At 37.9% G+C, this 24,820-nt stretch overlaps 1 protein-coding gene across 1 annotated transcript; it reads right to left on the reverse strand.

Annotated features, from left to right (window-relative positions):
• Positions 1–21,472: 21,472 nt before the first annotated feature.
• LOC112921337 (L-lactate dehydrogenase A chain-like) lies at positions 21,473–22,706 on the reverse strand. Its single transcript, XM_026000530.2, has 2 exons — positions 22,020–22,706; positions 21,473–21,772 (listed from the first exon to the last, which is right to left on the reverse strand). Exons 1-2 carry the CDS (start codon positions 22,704–22,706, stop codon positions 21,599–21,601), a joined length of 861 nt encoding a protein of 286 aa, XP_025856315.1. The 3' UTR covers positions 21,473–21,598.
• Between the last annotated feature and the right edge of the window lie 2,114 nt (positions 22,707–24,820).

Raw genomic sequence — 24,820 nt, forward strand, 5'->3', positions numbered from 1 at the left:
GCAACCCTTTGTGCAGCAAACAAACCTTACAACTGTATAGAGTAATTCATCAGTACTGCAGGATAGTCATTCTCACAGCCTGGCTTCCTAGCAAGAACATTTTCCCAAATCTGTCTGTGTTTTAGAATTTACAAAGCCCTTTTAATATTATCTTACTTAATTCCTTCAAAAATCATGTAAGTAGGTATTGCTTCTATTATTTAGATAATTAAGCTTAGATAGTACATAACTAGAAGTAGTAAGACTGGGCGTTAGAAACTAACCTTATCTTTCACAATATCCTAGCTCTACAGCATTAAACTGCTCCTTACCCCATTTAAATATACCAGATTATTTGACCATTTTTCATACATCTATTTCTCTCCATTTAAGATCATCTTTGTTAGAAACCTAAGTCCCATGTCTTACTAGCACTCAGAGATCCAAAATTCAGACACCCTAATATATATAGAGTCATTGGTCAATAGCCTTTATTGGCTGAATGTGTTGTGAAGGGATCCAAAGCACTAAGAAGTACAGTCCCAAGGCTTGAGTATTGATCTCAAACTGATAAGCATGTCATTGCTATTAAACCTCACCTGTGTTTGGTTCTCTTGAGAATATGGCATTACTATTTAACACTATAATTTGACAACTTTCATCAGATTGTTAATGCCATACCCTCAGGTTTTCCTTATTTTGCACCTGTAGCATTTCATATTAGATCCTAAATGCCCACTTCAACTTAATCATTTATCATATTTATTTTTAATACTTTTTCTGATATGTGGTTAACAACTCTTTTCTCCTCCTGCCTGATTTAGCAGCACTACAAATTTAGCGAACATAAGTTCAATACTTGATTATAAGTCACATGGGACATCTCTCTTATATCTTCTACCTCTGTAAGGGTGTTCAGTTGTGTAAGGCTATGTCTCTAAATACGTTAGAGCAGTAGTCCACACACTTTTTCTGCAAAGGACCTGAGAATGAATATTTTAAGTTTTGTAGACCATACAGTCTCTGAGGCAATGATTCCACTCTTTCATTATAGCACAAAAGCAGACAATACATAACCAAACAAGCATGACTGTGTTCCAATATAGCTTGTTTTATGAACACTAAAATTTGAATTTCATACGTTTTCACATGTTAAAAAATATTATTTTCCTTTCAATTTTCTTCTGACCATTTATACATCTAAAAGCCATCCTTAGCTGGACAAGGTTTGGTAGCCTTGACATAGAGATCAATACTTAAATATTAACATATTTCCAGCTAGTTATATATCTGATAGGGGGTTAATATCCGAAATATATAAAGAACGCAGACAATGCAATAGCAAAAAAAAAAAAAAACCCCAAACAATCCAATTAAAAAATGGGCAGAGGAATTGAATAGATATTTTTCTTAAAAAAAAATTTATGTATTTATTTTACAGAGAGAGAGAGAGCGAGAGCGCGCACTCATGAGTGGGGGATGAGCAGAGGAAGGAGAGAGAAACTGCAGGAGACTCTGTGCTGAGTACAGAGCCCAGTGCAGGGCTCAATCCCAGGTTTTGACCTGAGCCAAAACCAAGAGTCAGCCACTTTACTGACTGAGCCACTCAGGCACCCTTGAATTGATACTTTGCTAAAGAAGACATACAAATAGCCAACAGATACATGAAAAGGTACTCAACATCACTAATAATCAGGGAAATACAAATCAAAACCACAATGAGTTATCACCTCACACCTACCAGAATGCCCATCATTAAAGATAAGAGATAACTAGTATTACCAAGAATGTGGAGAAAAGGGAACCTTTGTGCACTTTTATGTGAATGTAAATCAGTACAGCCACTATGGAAAACAAGATGAAGTATCCTCAGAAAAATTGAAAATAGAACTCTCCCGTGATCCACCAATTCCACTTCTGGGTATTTACCCAAAGGAAATGAAATCACTATGTTGAAGAGATATCTGCATTTCCCCTGTTCCTTGCAGCATTATTTATATTAGTCAAGTCAGAAACAACCTAAGTGCCCATTGACAAATGAATAGATAAAGAAAATGAGGTGTATACACACACACTGGAATATTAGTCAGCTATAAGAAAAAAACAAGCAAGTTCTGCCATTTGCTACAACATGGATAGACCTTGGGGGCATTATGCTAAGTGAAATAACTTGGACAAAGATGAGTACTATATGATCTCACTTATATCTAAAACCTAAAAGAACCAAACTCCTAGAAACAGAAAATAGACCAGTGGCTGCCAGAGGTGGGGGTTGGTGGGGTGGATGAAAGTGGTCAAAAGATGCAAGCTTCTAAATATATAAGATGTATAAGTTCTAGGGATGTAAAGTACAGAGAGCATGATGACTAAAGTTAATGATGCTGTATCATATATTGGGAAGTGGCTAGTAGAGTATATCTTAAAAGTTCTTACCAGGGATCCCTGGGTGGCGCAGTCGTTTAGCACCTGCCTTTGACCCAGGGCGCAATCCTGGAGACTCGGGATCGAATCCCACGTCGGGCTCCCAGGGCATGGAGCCTGCTTCTCCCTCTGCCTATGTCTCTGCCTCTCTCTATCTCTCTCTCTGTGACTATCATAAATAAATAAAAATTTAAAAAAGTTCTTATCACACACACAAAATTTAACTATATGAGGTGATAGGTATCAACTAAGCTGATTGTGGTGATCATTTAAGAATATATACACATATCAAATCATATTGTAGTCCTAAAACTAACACAGTGTTACATGTCAATTACATTTCAATAAAACCACAAAAAAATAACCATCTTCCCTAAATATTCTTCCCTAAATATTCTATTAATTTTATACACAGGTATATAGAGGAACATTATAGAGGATATATTCTTATGAAACACCATTGAAATATAAATAAATTAAAATATTCTATAAATGTTAGATGCTCAAAGTAATTGACTTACTCTAAACAGTATTATTTACATATTGATAAATATTATATATATAAATAGTCATCATTTATCGAAGAAGCATTTGTTAACTCTAACTACGAACTTAAATAAAGGACACATGAAAAAGGAAGATGCAACTTGGCCACAACAACTTCTTGCAAGATACATCTAGAAGGCAAGGGAAACAAAGGCAAAAATGAATTATTGGGACTTCATCAAGATAAAAAGCTTCTGCACAGCACAAGAAACAGTCAACAAAACTAAAAGACAACCTACAGAATGGGAGAAGATATCTGCAAATGATGTATCAGATAAAGGACTAGTATCCAAGATCTATAAAGAACTTATTAAACTCAATAGCAAAGAAACAAACAATCCAATCATGAAATGGGCAAAAGACATGAACAGAAATCTCACAGAGGAAGACATGGACATGGCCAACAAGCACATGAGAAAATGCTCCGCATCACTTCCCATCAGGAAAATACAAATCAAAACCACAACGAGATACCACCTCACACTAGTGAGAGTGGTGAACATTAACAAGACAGAAAACAACAAATGTTGGAGAGGATGTGGAGCAAGGGGAACCCTCTTGCACTGTTGGTGGGAATGTGAACTGGTGCAGCCACTCTGGAAAACTGTGTGGAGGTTCCTTAAAGAGTTAAAAATAGAGCTACCCTATGACCCGGCTATTGCACTGCTGGGGATTTACTCCAAAGATACAAATGCAGTGAAACGCCGGGACACCTGCACCCCGATGTTTCTAGCAGCAATGGCCACAATAACCAAACTGTGGAAGGAGCCTCCGTGTCCATCAACAGATGAATGGATAAAGAAGATGTGGTCTGTGTATACAATGGAATATTACTCAGCCATTAGAAACGATGAATACCCACCATTTGCTTCGACATGGATGGAACTGGAGGGTATTATGCTGAGTGAAGTAAGTCAATTGGAGAAGGACAAACATTATATGGTCTCATTCATTTGGGGAATATAAAAAATAGTGAAAGGGAATAAAGGGGAAAGGAGAGAAAATGAGTGGGAAATATCGGAGAGGGAGACAGAACATGAGAGACTCCTAACTCTGGGAAATGAATAAGGGGTAGTGGAAGGGGAGGTGGGTAGGGAGATGGGGGTGACTGGGTGATGGGCACTGAGGGGGGCACTTGGCGTGATGAGCACTGGGTGTTATACTATATGTCAGCAAATCGAATAAATAAAAAAATATTCAAAAAATTTTAAAAAAAGAAAAAAGAAAAAGGAAGATGCACTCTTCTTAGGGAATTAACACTTTGGGGGAAGAAGGTTATATTAAAAATAAATGTAATCAAAATTATATATAAATCTATATATTAAAATGCATATATATATATATATATATATATATATACATATACACACACACACATATCAGTCTTTTGGTCTGCCAGCTGACACTATCCAACGACAAACCCATAGTAGCCCAAGACTGGCCCCTTAACAACATAGGAACCAAACCCTTCCCATTGTACCTATAGCAGGTAAAGTGGACCACTGCAGCCAATGGGACTGAAGGTAAATGCAAGTCAGACACAACAGTAAGGCACATGTAGCCTAGACAGAAAATACCCCTGAAGTGCTGGTCCTGGTGAAAAGGGTCATTGTGCTACAAAGCCTTATTCATAAGACCATGTCTTTCAAGAGCAGGCGATACAGCTGTCTTTCCTAATACATAGAAACACAGATTTAGACAAAATGAGGAGACAGAGGAATACATCCCAGTTGAAAGAACAGAACAAAATCACAGCAAAAGAGCTAAATGAAATGGAGATAGGCAATATGCCTGGGAAAGAATTCAAAGTCATGATCATATAGATAGTCACTGGACTTGAGACAAAAGGACTGGAGGACCTCAGTGAGACCTTCAACAAACAGATAGAAAAAATAAAAAAGGGCCAATCAGAGATGAAGAATTCAATAACTGAAATAAAAAATACACAATAGGGAATCAATAGTAGATTAGAGGAGGCAAAAGAATGGATCAGCAACTTGGAAGACAGGGTAATGAAAGGAAGCTCAGATAAACAGTGAACGAAAGAAAGAAAGAAAGAAAGAAAGAAAGAAAGAAAGAAAGAAAGAAGAGACTAAGGGAACTCAATAGCATAATCAAGCGTAATAATATTCACATTACATGGATCTCAGAAGGAGAAAAGAGAGAGAAGGAGGCAGAAAATTTATTTGAGGAAATAATAGCTGAAAATTTCCCAAATCTAGGGAAGGAAAAGAGACATCCAGATCTAGCAGGCACAGAGAACTCCCAACAAAATCAACCCAACGAGGTTCACACCAACACACACAGTAATTAAAATGGCAAATGCAAATGGTACTGAAAAGAGAAAATTTTAAAAACAGCAAGAGAGAAGAAAACACATACTAAGTAAACACCATAAGGCTGTCAGCTAATTTTTTAGCAGAAATTTTGTAGGTCAGAAGAGAGTGGCATGATATATTCAAAGCTGAAAGAAAAAAACTGGCACCTACAAATACTCTATCCAGTAAGGCTGACAAATACTCTATCCAGCATTCAGGATAGAAGGAGAGACAAACAGTTTCCCAGACAAACAAACTTAAAGGAATTCATGAGCACTAAACCAGCTTTACAAGAAATGTTAAAGGGAATTGTTTGAATGGAGAAAAAAAGGCCATAATCAGGAGCATGAAAATTAGGAAACGGATAAAATTTCACAGGAAGCATAAATAAAAGTAGTAGATTAATCACGTGTAAAACTAGTATGGGAGTGAAAACACAAAACTAGTAAATGAATTTTATGTACAAAATTCAGTCAAGGGATTCACAAAATAAGATGATGTAGAGTATGAAATCCCAATACATAAAACATGGAGGGTGGAATAAAAATGTAGTGCTATTTAGAATGGGTTCAAACTTAAGCAACCACCAACTTAATATAGACTGCTATATGCATAAGATGTTATATATGAATGTAATGATAACCACAAATAAAAAACCTGTAATAAATATACAAAAAATTAAAAAGAATCCAAGCATAACACTAAAGAAAGCCATCAAAAAGCAAGGGAAGAGAACAAGAGAAGAAGAAAGGAACAGAGAACTACAAAAACAACTTTAAAACAAGTAATAAATGGCAGTGAGTACATACATATCAATAATTACTTTTGTTTTTTTTAAAGATTTTTATTTATTTATTCATAGAGACACACACAGAGAGAGAGGCAGAGACACAGGCAGAGGGAGAAGCAGGCCCCATGCAGAGAGCCTGACATGGGACTCGATCCAGGGTCTCCAGGATCACGCCCTGGGCTGCAGGCGGCGCTAAACCACTGTGCCACCGGGGCTGCCCAATAATTACTTTTGATGTAAATGGACTAAATGCTCCAATCAAAAGACATAGGGTGACTGAATGAATAAAAAAGCTAAGACCTATCTATACACTGCCTACAGGAGACTCAATTCAGACCCAAAGACACATGTAGATTAAAGGTGAAGGGGTTAGAAAAACACTTACCATGCAAATGAATATGAAAAGATGAAAAGAAAGCCAGCGTAGCAATACTTAGGTCAGACAAAATAGACTTTAAAACAAAGACTTTAATAAGAGACAAAGAAGGACACTACATAATGATAAAGGGAACAATCCAACAAAAGGATATAACAATTATAAACATCTATGCACCCAACACGGGAGGACCTAAATACATAAAAATACTATTAATAGGTTTATGGATGAAACTGAAAGTAACACAATACTAGTAGGGGAATCTAACACCCCACTTAGACCAATGGATACAGACAGAAAATCAACATGGAAATAGTGGCTTTGAATGACACCTTAAATCAGATGGATCTAACAGATATGTTCAGAACATTCCATCCAGACAGAAAATCAACATGGAAATAGTGGCTTTGGATGACACCTTAAATCAGATGGATCTAACAGATATGTTCAGAACATTCCATCCAAAAAGAATGGAATACACATTCTTTTCAAGTGAATGTGGAACATTCCTCCAGAATAAATCACACGTTAGGCCATAAAACAAGTCTTAATAAGTTCAAAAATATTGAAATCATATCATGCATCTTTTCTAACTACAACAATATGAAACTAGAAATCAATCACAAGAAAAATCTGGAAAAAATACAAATACGCAGAGGTTAAATAACATGCTACTAAACAATGAATGGGGAAACCAATAAATCAAAGGGGAAATAAAAAATACATGGAGACAAATGAAAGTGAAAACATAACAGTCTAAAATCTTTTGGATGCAACAAAGCTGTTCTAAGAGGGAAGTTTATAGCAATACAGGCCTACCTCAAGAAACAAAAAAAATCAAATAAACAATCTAATCTTACACCTACAGAAGCTAAAAAAAAAAAAAAAAGAACAAAGCCCAAAGCCAGTGGAAGGAAGGAAATAATAAAGATTAGAGGAGATATAAATTAAATAGAGACTAAAATAATAGTAGAATAAATTAGTAAAACTAGGAACTGGTTCTTTGAAAAGATTAGCAAGATTGATAAAACTTTAGCCAGATTCATCAAGAAAAAGAGACAACTCAAGTAAATAAAATCAGAAATAAGGGAGAAATAATTGACATCACAGAAATACAAAGGATTATAAAGAATATTATGAAAAATTATATGGCGATAAATTAGAAGGCAACAAACCTAGAAAAAATAGATAACTTCCTAGCAACATAAAACCTTTCAAAACTGAATCAAGGAGAAATAGAAAATTTGAACAGCCTACTAGTACAGAAATTGAATCAGTAATCAAAAAACTCAAACAAACAACAATTCAGGACCAAATGGTTTCACAGGTGAATTCCACCAAACATTTATAGAAGACTTAATACCTATTTTTCTCCAACAATTTCAAAAAATAGAAAAGGAGGGAAAGCTTCCAAATTCATTATGAGGCCAGCATTACCCTAATATGAAAATCAGATAAAGACACTGCAAAAAAAGGAAACTGCCAATATCTCTGATGAACATCAATGTAAAAATTCTCAACAAAATAATAGCAAACTGAACATTACAAAAGCATTACATTTTAAAAAATCATCCATCATGGTCAAGTGGGATTTGTTCCAGGGATGCAAGAGTGGTTCAATATTGTAAACCAACTAATATGATACATCATATTAACAAGAAAAAGTATAAAAGCAATATGATTATCTCAACAGATGCAGAAAAAGCATTTGACAAGGTGCAGTATCTATGCAGGATGAAAACTCTCAACAAAGTAGGTTTAGAAGAAATATACCTCAACATGATAAATGCCATTTGTGAAAAACTCACAGCTAACATCATACTTAATGGTGAAAAACTGAGAGCTTTTCCTCTAAGATTAAGAAGAAGATAAGAATGTCCACTTTCACCACTTTCACTCACCATGGTATTGGAAGTCCTAGCCACAGCAATTAGACAACCAAAAGAGATAAAAGGCATCCAACTTGATAAGGAAGAAATAAAACTTTCACTCCTTCAGATGACATGATACCATATTTAGAAAATCTTAAAGAATCCACCAAAAAATTGCTAGAACTGATAAATTCAGTAAGTTGCAAGATACAAAATTAGTATATAGAAATATGTTGCATTTCTTTAACCTAAATATTAAGTAGCTGAAAGAGAAATTAAGGAAACAATCTCTCTTACAATTGCACTAAAATAATAAAATACCTAGGAATAAACTTAACCAAGGAGAAAAAGACCTATGCTCTAAAAACTACAAAACATTGATGAAAGAAATTGCAGATGACACAAACAAATGGGAAGATATTCCATGTTCATGGATTGTAAGAATTAATATTGTTAAAATGTCCATACTACTGAAAGTAATCTACAGATTCAATGCAATCTCTATCAAAATACCAACAGAATTTTTCATAGAACTAGAACAATTAACACTAAAATTTGTATGGCCCTGAATAGCCAAAGCAATCTCTTTTTTTAAAGATTTTATTTATTTATTCATGAGAGAGACAGAGAGAGAGGTAGAGACATAGGCAGAGGGAGAAGCAGGCTCCCTGTGGGGAGCCCAATGTGGAACTCCACCCCAGGACCCTGGTAACATGACTGAGCCAAAGTCAGATGCTCAACCACTGAGCCACCAGATGCCCTAGCCAAAGCAATCTTGAGAAAGAAGAAAAAAACTGCAGGTATCACAATACCAGATTTTACAATATACTACAAAGCTGTAGAAACCAAATCAGTATGGTACTGGCACAAAAATAGACTCATAGATCAATAGAAGAGAAGAAAGCCCAGAAATAAAACTAAACATATATGGTCAATTAATCTATGACCAAGGAGGCAAGAATATATAATGGGAAAAACACAATGTCTTCAACAAAAGGCCTTGGGAAAAGTGGATAGCAACATGCAAAAGAATGAAACTAAACCACTTTTTTTTTTTTTTTTTTACTAAACCACTTTCTTACACCATACATAAAAATAAACACAAGAAGGATTAAAGACCTACATGTGAGACCTGAAACCATAAAACTCCTAGAAAAAAAAAACGTAGTCAGTAATTTCTTTGATATCAACTATAGAAACATTTTTCTAGATATGTCTCCTCCAGCAAGGGAATCAAAAACAAAATTAAACTATTGTAAATACACCAAAATAACATTTGCACAGGAAAGGAAACAATCAATGAAACAATGAGGCAACCTACTGAATGGGAGAAGATATCTGCAAATAGTATATCTGATGAGGGGTTAGTATCCAAAATATATAAAGAACTTATACAGCTCCACACTAAAGAGAACCAAATATTCTGATTTTAAAATGTGCAAAGGGAAAAAATGAATAAAATTAATTAGTTAATTAATTTAAAATGCCCAAAGGACCTTAGTAGATATTTTTTTCAAAGACATACAAATGGCCAACATAAAAAGATAGCCAATAACACTAATTGTCAGGGAAATGCAAATCGAACCACAATAAGATATCACCTCATACCTGTCAAAATGGCTAAGGTCAGAAGCACAAGAAATAGAAAGTGTTGACATTATTTGAAGTAGAAGGAATCCTCATGCACTGTTGGGAATGCAAACTGGTGCAGCCACTATGAAAACACTATGGAGTTTCCAAAAAAATTAAAAATAGAATTATCATATGATCTGGTAATTTTCCTACTGAATATTTACCCAAAGAGAATGAAAATACTACTTTGAAAAGATAAATATATACCCCTATGCTTACCGTGACATTATTTATAATAGTTAAGATATGAAAGTGACCCAAAGTATGTATCCACAGATGAATGGATAAAGATGTACTGTGTATATAGAGAGATTTATAGATAGTAAAATATTACACAGCCATAAAAAAGAATGAGATATTGCCATTTGCAACAATATGAATGGATCTAGAGGCTATAATGCTATATGAAATAAGTTACACTGAGAAAGACAAATACCATATGATTTCACTCATGTGTGGAATTTAAGAAACAAAACAAATGAGCAAACAAAGAAAAAGAAAAAAGAGACCAAAAAACCCAGATGTTAAATATAGAGAACAAAAGGTTGCCAGAGGAAAGGTAGGTAGGGGGTGAGTGAAACAGGTAAAGTAGATTAAGAGTGTACTTATTGTGATGAGCACTGAGAAATGAAGAGTTGTTGAGTCACTATATTGTACAGCTAAAACTAATATAACATTACATGTTAATTAAAAATTTAAAAATAAAAAGTATTCTTAGCTCACAAGTTGTACAAAAGTAGGCCAGAGTTTGGCAAGTTTTCTTGGTCCTGATGTGGAGATCAATGCTTATATTAACATTTTGTGAGCTAGGGACAACTATAACTTTCATGCTCCCTACTCTCAGTTTCCCAGGCAGTAAAATCACTGGAAACAAATCCTAAAGACTAGCGATAAAAACTAATAAAAATGCCTTCGATGAAATAAATTTGAAATTAAAATCTAGAAACAACTGTTCCCTTCAGGTTTAGTTACATATTACTGTAGCTAAGAATATTCATTATTCCCATGAGGTTTTAGATGTTCATATTTCCCTTTTCTCTTCAAACTTCAGCTTTAAGAAGTGTTTACAGAAAAAAAATATATAAAAGACTTTTGACTCCACGTTAATAATAAATAGCTCTAGGCAGTGAACACTGGCTACTCCTGATATTACCCTTGGCTCCCAAGTCTGATTGGCCATGTTGACTTCTCCTTCCTGCCTTGAGTGATTTTAATCCAGGTCCAGGGTACTTGATTTTTAGTTTAGTTACATAAATGTAACTAAGTTAAATAAATGATTTGGATCTGGGACAGTAGGTTCCTTTCCTTCTTGAAAATCCTTTCTCAAGAGGAATTTCAAGCTGGCAGGATGAACTAGAAAGAACAATAAAGAAATGGAGACATTATCTATGGTGAAAAATATCAAGTGGCTTCCCAGACTTCTGGACTCATTAGGACTTTGGACCTAAAAACACTATACACTAGAAGACCCCCCCACCCCCAAAATCTGTGTTCTGTGGATTTAACTATTTTGGGCTTTAGCTACGACGTCTGGCTCATAGACTGCTGTCTAAACCTTCCTGGTTTTCACAGGGCCGAGTTTTGTGGTCTCCACTCCTTTGCCAATTCTGTTCACAAGTGTCTCTGTTCCTGACTTCCTCTACCTTGGCTGGAGATTTCTGGGTCTCTGCCTCTGACACTTCCACCTCCATTAGCATGGCTGTCTCATGGCGGTCCCTTGAATTAGGGAGACCCTTTCCTTGGTGTTCTGCTCTGTTCAAAGGGCAAAGTTGGGTTCTTGGGGACTAGAAGAATGCAAATTAAAAACAAAAAGTGCTATGTTTCTGTATCAAATCAGTAGTGAATATATAAGCATAAATAAATATATAATATATTAAAGTAATATATAAACAAATATGTTTAGTATAAATATAATAGGTAATATATGTTATTAATTATATAATATTACATAATATATTAATTTATAATATAAGTATACAAAATATGTAATATATAAAAGTAAAAATATTTATATATATACATTTGGTGCTGTTAAAGGTGTCAGGAAGCATCTTCTCACATAATGTAGGAACATGTGTAAATCAGAACAGTGGAGAGCCCTGCTGGAATACCATTTGACAACATACATCAAGAGCCTTAAAACTGTTTCTATCCTTTAATTGCAGAACCCATTTCTAGGAATATATTTCAGCAGAAGAATCCCAATATAGAAAAAAGCTTTCAGCGGAGAGATATTCATTATAACATAATTACGACCTAAAAAGGAAAACCTAAACATCCAATCATGAGGGAAGATGATTGTCAACTAAGCCACATATAGTTGATGAGGAGTGTTCGTGTTTATAATACAAGAAAAGGTGAAAAAGCTGGATACAAATTCGTATGTACAATATGATTCCTACTATTTAAAAAGACATGTACATAGGGAAAAAATAAAAATTCCAAATACCAGTCCATTTCCTCTTCATACTTTCATGTACTTGATATTTTCTACTGTAGATATATGAGTATAATCAGGGAAAAAACATGTACAGGATTACATGGCATGTAACACTGTATGTACACTGGAATAATCAGGGACAAAGGTCCATGATCTATTGCCTAGGGAAAAGAGCTGAACATAAAGCTGCATATGCAAAATGAATGTGATGATTTAAAAACCCTCTACATTATGGGCATCGAACTGAAATACCTATAGGAGCCAGATATGCAGCATAAACAAAAGAAAAGAAAAAAAGAAACAAACAAACAGACAAATAAACACGGGCCAGCACTGGGACAATGGCACATTGGCAAACATGCCTTCCTTTTGAGGGTGACTCCTCAGCTCCTGTCATTTGAAAATACAGGTTTGATTTTTTTTTTTAAGATTTATTTATTTATTTATTTATTTATTTATTTATTTATTTGAGGGGACGAGGGGGAGAGGGAGAAGGAAAGAAGCAGACTCCCTGTTGAGTGCAGAGCCCAGCCCAGCTTGATCCCACAACCCTGAGATCATGACTTGAGCCAAAATCAAGAGTCACATGCTTAATTGAAGGAGTCACCCAGGTGCCCCCAGGTTCAATTTTTCAAGAAAAATATGAAATCTGGATTTAATGTAAAAATCTCTTCATTTTTGCATGTTAAAATCTAACTTTAAATTATAAATATATTGCATGAACCAAATAAAACGTACTGGATTTTTTTTTTAAGCCAAAAAGCTACCCATTTACATCTTCTGCTCTATATTTGAATAAATACACACACACACACACACACACACACACACACACGGAAATAGAACTTAAGGAGAATCTAACCAAAATGGAAGCAGTCATCATGGCTGGTGATGGGACTTTGGTGATTCCTACAATTTTATATGTAATTTTTTTTAAAGATTTTATTTATTTATTCATAGAGATGCAGAAAGAGAGAGAGATGCAGAGAGAAAGAGAGGCAGAGACACAGGCAGAGGGAGAAGCAGGATCCATGCAGAGAGCCTGACGTGGGACTTGATCCAGGGTCTCCAGATCACGCCCTGGGCTGCAGGCGGCGCTAAACCGCTGCGCCACTGGGGCTGCCCTTTATATGTAATTTTATATTCCGTGTATTTACAATTTTCCTTAATATACATAGATGGTCTTACAGTGGCAATTTCAAAGCATTATTTTTCACCATAGTACAGACAGAGTTTATCTCTTGAAGATTGCTCAGGATCTGGAGCTTCTTTTTCTCATTCCTTTCTCCATATGAGAGCCATTAAATTAAGCGTTTAATTGTTCTTAAGGGATTTTTATAAAAAGCACCGACATCACACGTAGATAAAAGACCCAAATATGCCTGCATAAAAAATGACAACCATGTCAAGTGGACAGTAAAACAGGATATCATTTTGATGGCACTGCCTGGTATCTCTCTCCCCACCCCCTTGCCTCTGTGCCACTGAAACCCAAAGGAATCACGTCCCTCCCACCTGCTTTACCACTACAGTGCAGCTGGCGAGGAGGCGAGAAGAGGCAGTAGCTAAGCTTAGAGAACCTAGGAGATGCAGGAAGAGCTGGTGGCTTGGAAAAAATGAAAGATGTTACATCTTACCCCAAATTATTTTAATAAATCTGGTTTGAAAGCTGAGCCATTTCTCTAGATATTAAAGGGGGCGGGGGGAGAAGTAACGAAAGACCATCTAATTCTCCACAAGACAGAGCCACAGATGGAGAAAAAGTAGAAAAGAAGTTAGATTGCCTTTCTACAAGTCAAGTACCATTAAGGCTCTTTTAATTTCCTTTATATTTTCCCTGTAAGTTTAAAGGGATGGTTTAAAGTTTCACTGTGCGCTTAGGTGGCATGCCCTGTGCAAGGCAGGAGTCATATTTTCACTCATTCTTTTGCTTCTCCTTGAGCACATGCCCTGTTTTCTGTCCTGTTCTAAGAGCCTTGTGGGGCTTAGGCATAACAAGAAAGTGTCTGGGGAGGTGGGTTTTGGTGGAGTCCCCGGGGCACTGCTGTGGGCAGGGGTCGTGAGGTTAAGTGGTTGGGAGAAAGGTTTGCATACTTTTGAACTTCTGCCTGGATTGCTGGACTTTGCCTTGGCTTTTCCCTTGAATGGTTATATGCTCTGTGTCAGTGCTATGCTGGGCAGGGTTTAACAACCAGTTAAGGCAAGAGCCTTGATTTATAGCATTTTCTGATTTTTGTCATGTAAATACTCCTCCCATAGCTGACTTCGAGCCACCAACCTGATGTCATTGAATGCAGAGCTGGAGGAGATATATAGCCCACTCCTCCAGCACACTGCTAGGTTAGCTCTTCTGCCCAAAATGGTCAAGCCACTTAAGGGTCTGTTGCTCTCCAGCAACATTTCTCAGCCTGGAAGCTGTTCTTGCTCCGAAATCCCACTCTCTATTCTGCTGCCACTTTATCCTCCTCTGGCTGGACACAGTCTTAGTCTGGGATCTTTTTTAGCTTATCGGATTAACAATTTTATCTCAACAGATTTTATTATATCTCTCTTCTTACAATTTCTTTTTTTTTCATTTTATTGACTTTATTTCTTTACCACTGTTCATTTCAGACGGAGAACATTGAATGTGGAATCAGTCCTTTCTTTAAAAAAGCAGAGAGCTCATGCCATGAGAAGCAGTAAGAGCTCCTCTGTGCTCACTTCAGCAGCAGGTGTACTAAAATAGATACAACCAAGAGCAGATTGGTGCAGCTCCTGCCCATCGATGACATGCGAATGTGTGAAGCAGGCCATATTTTTTCCAGGGACCATCTATATCTATATGGTGGTGCCAGATGACTGAGACAGATGATTAGGAGGAAGATGGTTACTCTCTAACTTTGGAGTTAACTTAGCCACTGCTGCCACCATTGTGAGTCTTCTCAGAAGCTCTTGAAATGGCATGGGAGGATATTCATTGGGCAGAAAGTCAAAGTCTGACTTCACCACTAGCTTCCTGTGTGAGCTGCTGCATGTCATGTAAGCCTCTCAGGAACTTCAGTTTTCTGAAACTGATCCTCCAGCAACAAAAGGTTGCTCATTTCTGACTCACATGGGCAAAACAGAATCAAGTGAACATTTTCTCAGTTGGATTGCTGCTTCCTCTCCATCCAGGACTCTAAGCATCATTGTTTCCATTATGTGTTGATCTGTATTCCGTCAGGAAATGTAAATCCCAAGCTCATCTGCTTAACCTTTGTAGGTAAGGCACAGGAGGAAATCCATCTTTACCTGTACTGGATCATTATGATCGCCTTGCATTTGTGTTCCATTTTTCTCTGCACAAATGCCTAAAACTTTGCTGTCTTTGTGAACAGAACTGCCCCTCTCACCATCCTTGCCATCTTTTTTGTGCTGTACCTGAATATCTATGAAATGAAACAAAAGGTTAGGGAGAGGAAGAAACTTCCTCTCAACTCATTTAAAACAGTTGTGAGGGTCAAAAGGACAATACATTTGCTTCATTTTTACTACAGAAGTAGAACATATTCTTTGCAGAATTGGGAAATATGGTTGGCAAAAGAAGAAAAAATAACAAAATGAAATAAACAAAAGCCACCCATAATTCTAACAAACAGATATAGCCACTGTAACTACTGGCATATAACTTTCTAGACATATACATGTGTTTTGGGTACACAAAATGAGTTTCTATTGTATGTTTTGTTTGTAACCCTCTTTTTCCCATGTCCATAAGCATGTTTTTACTGTATCACTTTTAATGGTGGCAGTGTATCTCATTATGTTGATATACCTTATTTAACCTATCCCCTATACTTGGGCATTTAGGTTGTTTCTTATATTTTGCATCCTTGTACACGCATTTTTATATATTTGTGTGATTATTCTGTTAGGCTAAATTTCTGAAAGTGCAATTGCTTGATCAAAAGTTCTCAGAGGTTTTTTTCTACTTTTCATTGGGTTGTCAAACTGAACAGATTAGAGGGTGGGAGAAATGTGGTGGGCTGCTTTTGGAAGCTGTTTAATTGAAGTGACAAAAGTGTTATTATAAAGGGTAGAAACAATGAAATAAATTGTACTTAAAATTATAGCTAAAGGGAGGTGGGGAAGAGGAGGCATGTCCTCAAGCCAGAAATGGATATCCTTGAAATATGGAAGCATGCAGAAAGGTGGTATACTGGGATCTGCTGTCAAGGATCCTGGAAGTTGGAGTTTTGGAACCAAGCTCAGCTGCCTCCCGAGAAAGAAATGATATTGGCTCTGCTGTTTAGATTGGGAATGTGCTTCTGTATTAGTCAGCTTCTGCTGCAGCTCCAGTGTGTTTCAGACAACCCCCAACTCAGTGGCTCAGAACAGTAAATGTTTATTTCTCACTCATGGTCTGCAGGTCAGTGGCAAGCAGCTCCTCCTGAGGCTGAATATCAGATTCAGGATATAGGTCTCTGTGTGTATCTTCTTGCAGGACCCATGCTGAAGGACCACTGTCTCCCAGAATGTGATCTAATGGGGCTTCTGGTGCTCAGAACTGTCATATGGACTTCTTCTGTCTATATCCCATTGGCCAAAGTAGTCACAGGGCCAAGCCCACGGAGGGAAGCCAGGGGAAGTAGACTCTGCCCCAGAGGAAGGGAGCATAGAGGAAAATACCTGCTGAACAATATTCAATCAATCACAGCAACTCTTCTAGGCACTGCATATTTAATTAGGTAATAAGGTATTGCCTGAGCTAGTTTTTCTTCAAAGTGTTCCTGCGCTGAAAAAGATGGACAAGAAAGTGGAAAGCAACAAAATGAGCAACTTGCTGTATCATCCCCTAATTGGAAATCTCTCACACAAGCTCCTGGCCTTTCTGATTGTTTAGCCAAAGCAGAGACTTCCATTTTAAGTAATACTACAAAAAAAAAAAAAAAAAGAAAGAAAGAAAGAAAGAGAGAGAGAGAGAAAGAAAGAAAGAAAGAAGAAGAGGGATCCCTGGGTGGCGCAGCGGTTTAGCGCCTGCCTTCCCAGGGCGCGGTCCTGGAGACCCCGGATCGAATCCCACGTCGGGCTCCCAGTGCATGGAGCCTGCTTCTCCCTCGGCCTGTCTCTCTGCGTCTCTCTCTCTCTCTCTCTGTGACTATCATAAATAAAATAAAAATTAAAAAAAAAAAAGAAAGAAGAAGAAGAAGAAGAAGAAAGAAAGAAAGAAACAGAAAAAGTGACGGAGTTGAAAGTATTGCTTAAGGCAGGAGGATCGTGATTTTAAGGGGTTTGCAGTTTATGATCTACAGGATTTAAGAAAAGAAATGTAAAATTATAAATATAAGCTTAAATTTAAAAGTGCTTATTTAAAATGAGAAAATAAGCCACAAAACACATGTTTTTTAAAATAACTAATAAAATATTAACAAAATAATTAACAAAAATATCCCCAAATTTTAAAAAAGTAAGATATTTTAATGAGCTAGCCACCTGACACACCTCTATATGTCTTTCCACATTTTGTGGCCTCAAAAATTTTGATAACTTTTTTACTTGACAATAATTTTGTAATATCACTTCTATATGGATAAGAGAGATTTAATCATTCCACTAACATGATAGCTTCTGACTGTATATTTCAAAGTGTTCTCTTCCACAACCAGTGTCTGGCACATTGGCCATCCCCATAGTGTGATACCACCACTGGCCCTGGAGCTTCATGTTAGCTAACTTCACACATTGTCAGGAAGAACATAACTAGAAATAACTGAAATGTCTATCAACTGATGCATTTATTTGATGAACAAAATGGAGTATTATTTAGCTATAAAAAGAATAAAGTACTGAATGAATCTTGAATACGTTGTGCTAAGTTTAAAAAGCCAGATGCAAAAAGCAACATATTGTATGATTTCATGGACATGAAATGTCCAGAACAAGCAGATTTATAGAGACAGAAAGTAGATTAGGGGGCATTAAGAGATTAGGAGCTGGCTGGCAGTGGGGGAAGGAAAGAATAGAGTGACTAATGGGGTTTCTTTGGGGGGAGGGGGTGTGAAAATGTTCTAGAATCAAATAGTTGTGACAGTTGCACAGCATTGTGAATATACTAAAGTAACTGAATTATAGCTTTAAAGGATTCAATTTGAGGATATAAGAGTCATATCTCAATTAAATAAAAAAAAAAAAATCCCGAAAGCCATTCCTACATTCAAACAAGTGGAAATAACTAAACCCAAAGTGCCTGCAAACTGTGTAAATACATCACACTGAACCAAACTCACTCTATCTTCGCTTGGACGTCCCTTTAGTTAGACCCTGAAATACCCTTAGCTGCCACATGATATGAAAAGATGGTGATGGAGGGAAGTCAAGGTAGAAGAAAACAATGGTTTTACTTTTGCAAACTTTACAAAAGCATATGACCAAGTGAACACTTGTCAGGCCCTGAAAGGGGTCCCTGCGAGTGAGAGCCTTGAAGTTCAAGCACCACATTTAATACTTTCATGGCCAGTACCCTCTCTCCCCACCACACCCTGTTCTTACCCTGTGCAGACACTCATTTAAATTTTAGAAAATGGTCAAGGGGTCTTTTTATCCAGTTTCTTGAAAGGAAACAAAGCAAAGATTTCTTAACTAACTTACTAAATCCTGCTTCTATTTTCATTGTACCTGAATAGACTAAAAGACTTCTACACAAACAAATAAGCAAATGAAAACCTTTGTTGTTGTTCTTGTTGTTGTTTAGAGCTTTGCAATTTTTTTTTCCCTTTTCCACGAAATAGGGAGTAGCCTCTAACTGGAATCTCTCAACAGGGTCTGCCCCTTCCCAGAGGATCAAAGCCGAAACTTCATTTCACCACCAGGGCCTAACTAGAATTCCAGAGCCCTCAGAATCCTCTCTGTACTGATGACTCAGCCCCTCAGGCTGACCCTCCCTCTCTTGGAATCCCCTCTCTCCAGCTGTAGCTCTAATTTTGTCATGCACCTGGCTGGCCCTTTCCCAAGCTTCTCTCCTATTCAGTTGGATAGAATTCAGAAGTCCATAAATTCTTCAGCTCCCTGGAACCAAATTATTTCTGAGCCCAGAGAAGGCAGCTCTGCCAGGTCCAGGGACTTGAAATTCACTCATTTGGAAAGTACATAAATCCAAACTCTAAAAGGCAATAGAGGTATTTTTCTGACATTGAGTATGCTTTTGACTTTGAGTGACCCATTTCCCAATAACCAAAAAATACTCTTTTGGATACAAACTTCTAACTCCCCATTCAGGTATTAAAAAGAAATCAGCTTTTTTTTTTTTTTTTAAAGATTTTATTTATTTATTCATGAGAGACACAGAGACAAAGAGAGGCAGAGACACAGGCAGAGGGGGAAGCAGGCTCCATGCAGGGAGCCTGATGTGGGACTCTATCCTGGGTTTCCAGGATCACACCCTGGGCTGACGGCGGCACTAAACCGCTGAGCCACCCAGGCTGCCCTAAAAAGAAATCAGCTTTAAGAAAATAAATTGTTCCTGTTTTCCAACAAATCTTTCCTGTCCTCTTCTCATTTCAGCAAAGATGGGCAAATAAGACAGATCCCAGTGACCTTGGGACACCTGGGTGGCTCAGCAGTTGAGTGTCTGCCTTTGGCTCAGGTCGTGATCCCAAGGTCCTGGGATTGAATCTCCCTCTGCCTATGTCTCTACTTCTCTCTGTGTGTCTATCATGAATAAATAAATAAAATCTTAAAAAACAAAGTCCCAGGGACTGTCAAAGATTAGCTTCTGAAATACTTGAGTGGTTTAGCCAGAGCAGAGACTTCCATTTCAAAATGGTAGACTAAATGCAAGTTGCAGTTTTTCCAAATTCCTAGAAATAATTGTGCCTTAAAAATCTAAGACTTTGGTCACAAATAACTTAGAGAATAAAAATTGAGGGGCACCTCGTGGCTAGGTGGTAGAGCATGTGACTCTTGATCTCAGGGTTGTAAGATGGAGCCCCACATTGAATGTAGAGATTACTTAAAAATAAAACCTTTAAAAAAAAAGAATAAAAATTGAGAAGATTGGATTGACAGGGAAATCTGTAGTCCAGATGCATCTGAGACCTCTGAGAAAAGTTGAAGCATGCTAAGGAGGTATATACTTGGAGGCTGTATAAACTTGCAGCAGAAGGGAGTCCAGGACAACAGATAGGGAATAGATGTCACAGCAATAGCAGCCAGGCAGCAGTGATGGAGTGTCTGCCTCCAGGCTCCATCAGATCAGAGACAGGGCAGCAGGTGGCTGTTGACCTTAGTAGGGAGCGCTGAGTACTAACATCTAACAAACCAGTACAGTGCCCTGCCAGGTGACACAGCCTGTCCTTCCTCTTCCTGAAAGCAGACCAGAATACAAGCAGGTCACCAGGGCAACTCTTGTCTCCTTTCCAGGTAGACCATACAAACAGATGTGACACAGACTCTAACTGGGAATATCAACCACACAGATAAGCCCACAACCAAGATATAGAAAGTATTCAAGAAAATCAACCTTCGTGAAGAAGACAATGAACTAAAGAAGTGGAAGTATGATGAAACAAAGCTAGTGGAACAATGAAAATGGCACTTATGGACTAGAACCCGGTTTCCTTATTCTCAGGCCACCAACTGATCTTTTCCCTTCTTCACACTGCCATCCATTCCTAAGCTGGCACTCCCTATACAGTAGGAACATTTTTGAGACATTTCTTTATTTTCTCAAATAAAAGCAATTTTGAGAAAAAACTTGCATCCGTGTGGAGAACAGCCACACAGATAGGGAACTACTTCATTTCCTCATTTCCTTTTTTTTTTTTTCACTGTTCAAAATTTATTTGGTATTTTAGTTGGTAGGACAGATAGTTGGCTGCATTGTCTTTTTACATTTTATGGCAATGTACACTACATTCCCACATATATAGTACACAAAATAAGATCCTTTAGAAGAGTTATGCACTATACATGCAATATTGAATTTATACATTAGATCCCAGGATGTGACTGAAGAAAAAAGATCGACTAGGCATGTTGGGTATTGGGGCAAAGGAATCAGAAGTTACAGAACACAGTAAATACACATCTGGTTTGAAGAATAGCTGCAGCATATATGACATTGGCAGAGGTGCCTCCGAGATGGTGGAACTATATTACGTTAACCAATTTAGGACTACACAAGACAGGTATCATCCAGCATCAGGATATAGCTGCAGGGTTTTGTGAACCATTCCCATTTGTAACTTTAGGAAACTGATGTTTTTCTTAGGCCATTTTAATATTACTACTTGAGTAACAGGTCAAATAATAAGGACAACACACACAACCTCCAACTAAAATCTTGTTGTAGTCTAGACAGTGATGTGGTACATTAGAAAATTTTAAAACTGCAGTTCCTTTTGGATCCCCCAAAGTGTATCTGCATTCTTCAATGGGCCTCTTCCTCAGGAGTCAGAGTCACTTTCACATCGGAGATTCCATTCTGCCCCAAGATGCAAGGAACACTAAGGAAGACATCATCTTTTATTCCATAGAGACCCTTAATCATGGTGGAAACTGGATGCACCCACCTAAAATTCTTCATTATACTTTCTGCCAAAACTGCCACAGACAGTCCAATGGCTCAGGAAGTGTAGCCTTTCAGTTTGATCACCTCATAGACACTGTCAACCACCTGTTTGTGAACCTCTTTCCACTGTTCCTTATCTGCATCAGTGCCTAAGTCAGGGTGCAGATTCTTCAGAGAGACACCAGCAACATTTGCTCCACTCCATACAGGCACACTGGAGTCTCCATGCTCTCCAAGGACCCACCTATGACAGCTTAATGGGTGAACTCCCAACCTTTCCCCTATTAGGTAACAGAACCGGGCTGAATCCAGATTGCAAAAACTTCCAATAACACGGTTTTTGGGAAAGCCAGTTATCTTCCAAGCCACATAGGTAAAGATATCCACTGGATTGGAAACAACAAGCAACTTGCAGTTTGGGCTGTATTTGACAATATTAGGAATGGTGAACTTAAAGATGTTCAGGTTACGCTGAATCAAATTAAGATGACTTTCTCCCCCTTGCTGACGTGCCCCAGCCGTGATAATAGCCAGCTTGGAGCTTGCAGTCATATTATAGTCTTTGCCAGAGACAATTTTTGGTGTTCTAAAGAAAAGGCTGCTGTGCTGGAGATCCATCATCTCTCCCTTCAATTTGTCTTCCATGACATCAACAAGAGCGAGTTCATCTGCCAAGTCCTTCATTAAGATTCTGATGGCACAAGTCATGCCAACAGCACCAACCCCAACGACTGTAATCTTATTCTGGGAGATATTGTCTTTCTTAAGAAGATTCTGAATCAGCCGATCCTTGAGAGTTGTCATTTGCCATTTTGGACTTAGAACCAAAAGGAATCAGGAGTGCATGGCAGGCGGCAGGTGGCCGTGTGCGGGGTCAGGTCGGGGTCGGGACTTGGCAGCGGTGGCTCCTCCTTATTTCCTATTTTGTTTTTTGTTTTTTTTTTTTTTTTTATCCTCTGCTATTTTATTTTTTATTTATTTTTTATTTTTTTTTAATTAATTTTTATTGGTGTTCAATTTACCAACATACAGAAAAACACCCAGTGCTCATCCCGTCAAGTGTCCACCTCAGTGCCCGTCACCCATTCCCCTCCAACACCCGCCCTCCTCCCCCCTTCCACCACCCCTAGTTCGTTTCCCCGAGTTAGGAGTCTTTATGTTCTGTCTCCCTTCCTGATATTTCCCAACATTTCTTCTCCCTTCCTTTATATTCCCCTTCACTACCATTTATATTCCCCAAATGAATGAGAACATACACTGCTTGTCCTTATTTCCTATTTTGAAGAATGGCTTCCCTATCCTCCACTCTGAAATGTCTGTATTGCCCGCCCCCATGCCCCACCCCATCCATCCATTAGCAAGGTCACCGTCATCTCTCTCTAGTGAAGCACCTGGGTGGCTGAGTCACTTAGTCAGCTAAGTGTTTCACTCTTGATTTTTCAGCTCAGGTCATGATCTCAGGGTTGTGAGATCGAGTGCCACACCCCCATGCGAGCCTACTTAAGATTTGATTCTCTTTCCCTCTCCCTCCCTCCCTACCTCCGCACCCATCCCTGTCCCAGCTCACAGTCTCTCAAAAAAAAAAAAAAAAAAAAAAAAGGATTGCACAGCTTTGTAGCTATCACCCTCCCATCCATTCTCTGCACTTTAGCCAGATGGGACTTCCAAAAATGCAAAACCTGAGTACTACGTCACTCTGGATGCTCGAGAACTTTTCAAGGTCTTCTCTTAGCTTTTTATATTGAGTTCACATTCCATAAATTAGCCTACAATACCCTGCAGGATATGGCTCCTCTGTTCTCGTCCAATCTTATCTCTTGACTTGACCCTTGACAACCAGTCAGTCTGCCTGACCTGCTTTGTTCTAGGACCCACCCTCAGTAAACTTCTTTCATTTGTTCCTCTCTTCTCCAAGCTGCTTTCTCTGCTTGAAACAGTCTTTCCTTCTGTTTTCATAAGGCAAACACTTATTTATCCTTCAGCTTTCAGCTCTGGGGAACCTTCCTGGGCCTCCAGAGTTTGTGGTGCCTCTTCTGTTTTCCTGTGACACTATACACCTTATTCTGCATTGATCTCTCCAGACCATGTATTTTTTTGTCTGTACCTCCTCTACTATATAAGCCCCAGAAGGCAGAGACTTCTTTGTTCTGTATTTTATTCACACATGAAGCATGGTAAGCACACAATGACATCCTTTTGAATAAATGAGATGTTTGGTGCTTTTATTTATGCTTTTGCAGTACACTGTGAACATATTTAGGCCCCAAGAGAAACATGGCCATTTTCTTCTTTGACAGAATGGATTTGCAGGCTGTTCTCAGACCTACCTTGACTTACAGATCATCTATTTACTCAATAAGTTAATTCCCCAAATAATATGGAGGGCCAGGAACATTCTATATGCTGGGTACAGCCAGAAACAGAGCAGACACAAATCTTGTAGAATCTAATTTTATAGGCTGGTTACATGATCACCATACTCCTCTTCTCTACCAACCCTCCCTGAGACCAATTTGACATTCTGCTGGAATCCGCTCCAACTGTTGATGAGTCCTGCCTGTATAGGACACTGTGTTTTGGGATGCCTAGGTGGCTCAGAAGTTGAGCATCTGCCTTGGCTCAGGGTGTGGTCCCAGAGTCCTGGGATTGAGTCCCATATCAGGTTTCCTGCATGGAGCCTGCTTCTCTCTCTGCCCCCCCGCCCCCGCCCTCTCTCTGTCTCTCATGAATAAATAAATAAAATCTTAAAAAAAAAAAAAGAGGCTACGTTTCATGGCCATACTCCTAGATTCTATTTTATTTTTAAACTTTCTGTAATGGAAGATTCAAACATATACAAAAGTTCAGAGAATAGGTTAATGAACCTCTGTATATCTAACATGGCAACCTGTGTCCATGTAATTTCATTTATTACCCCT

The sequence above is a fragment of the Vulpes vulpes genome, chromosome 6 (genome assembly GCF_048418805.1).
Source record: "Vulpes vulpes isolate BD-2025 chromosome 6, VulVul3, whole genome shotgun sequence".
Taxonomy (NCBI): domain Eukaryota; kingdom Metazoa; phylum Chordata; class Mammalia; order Carnivora; family Canidae; genus Vulpes; species Vulpes vulpes.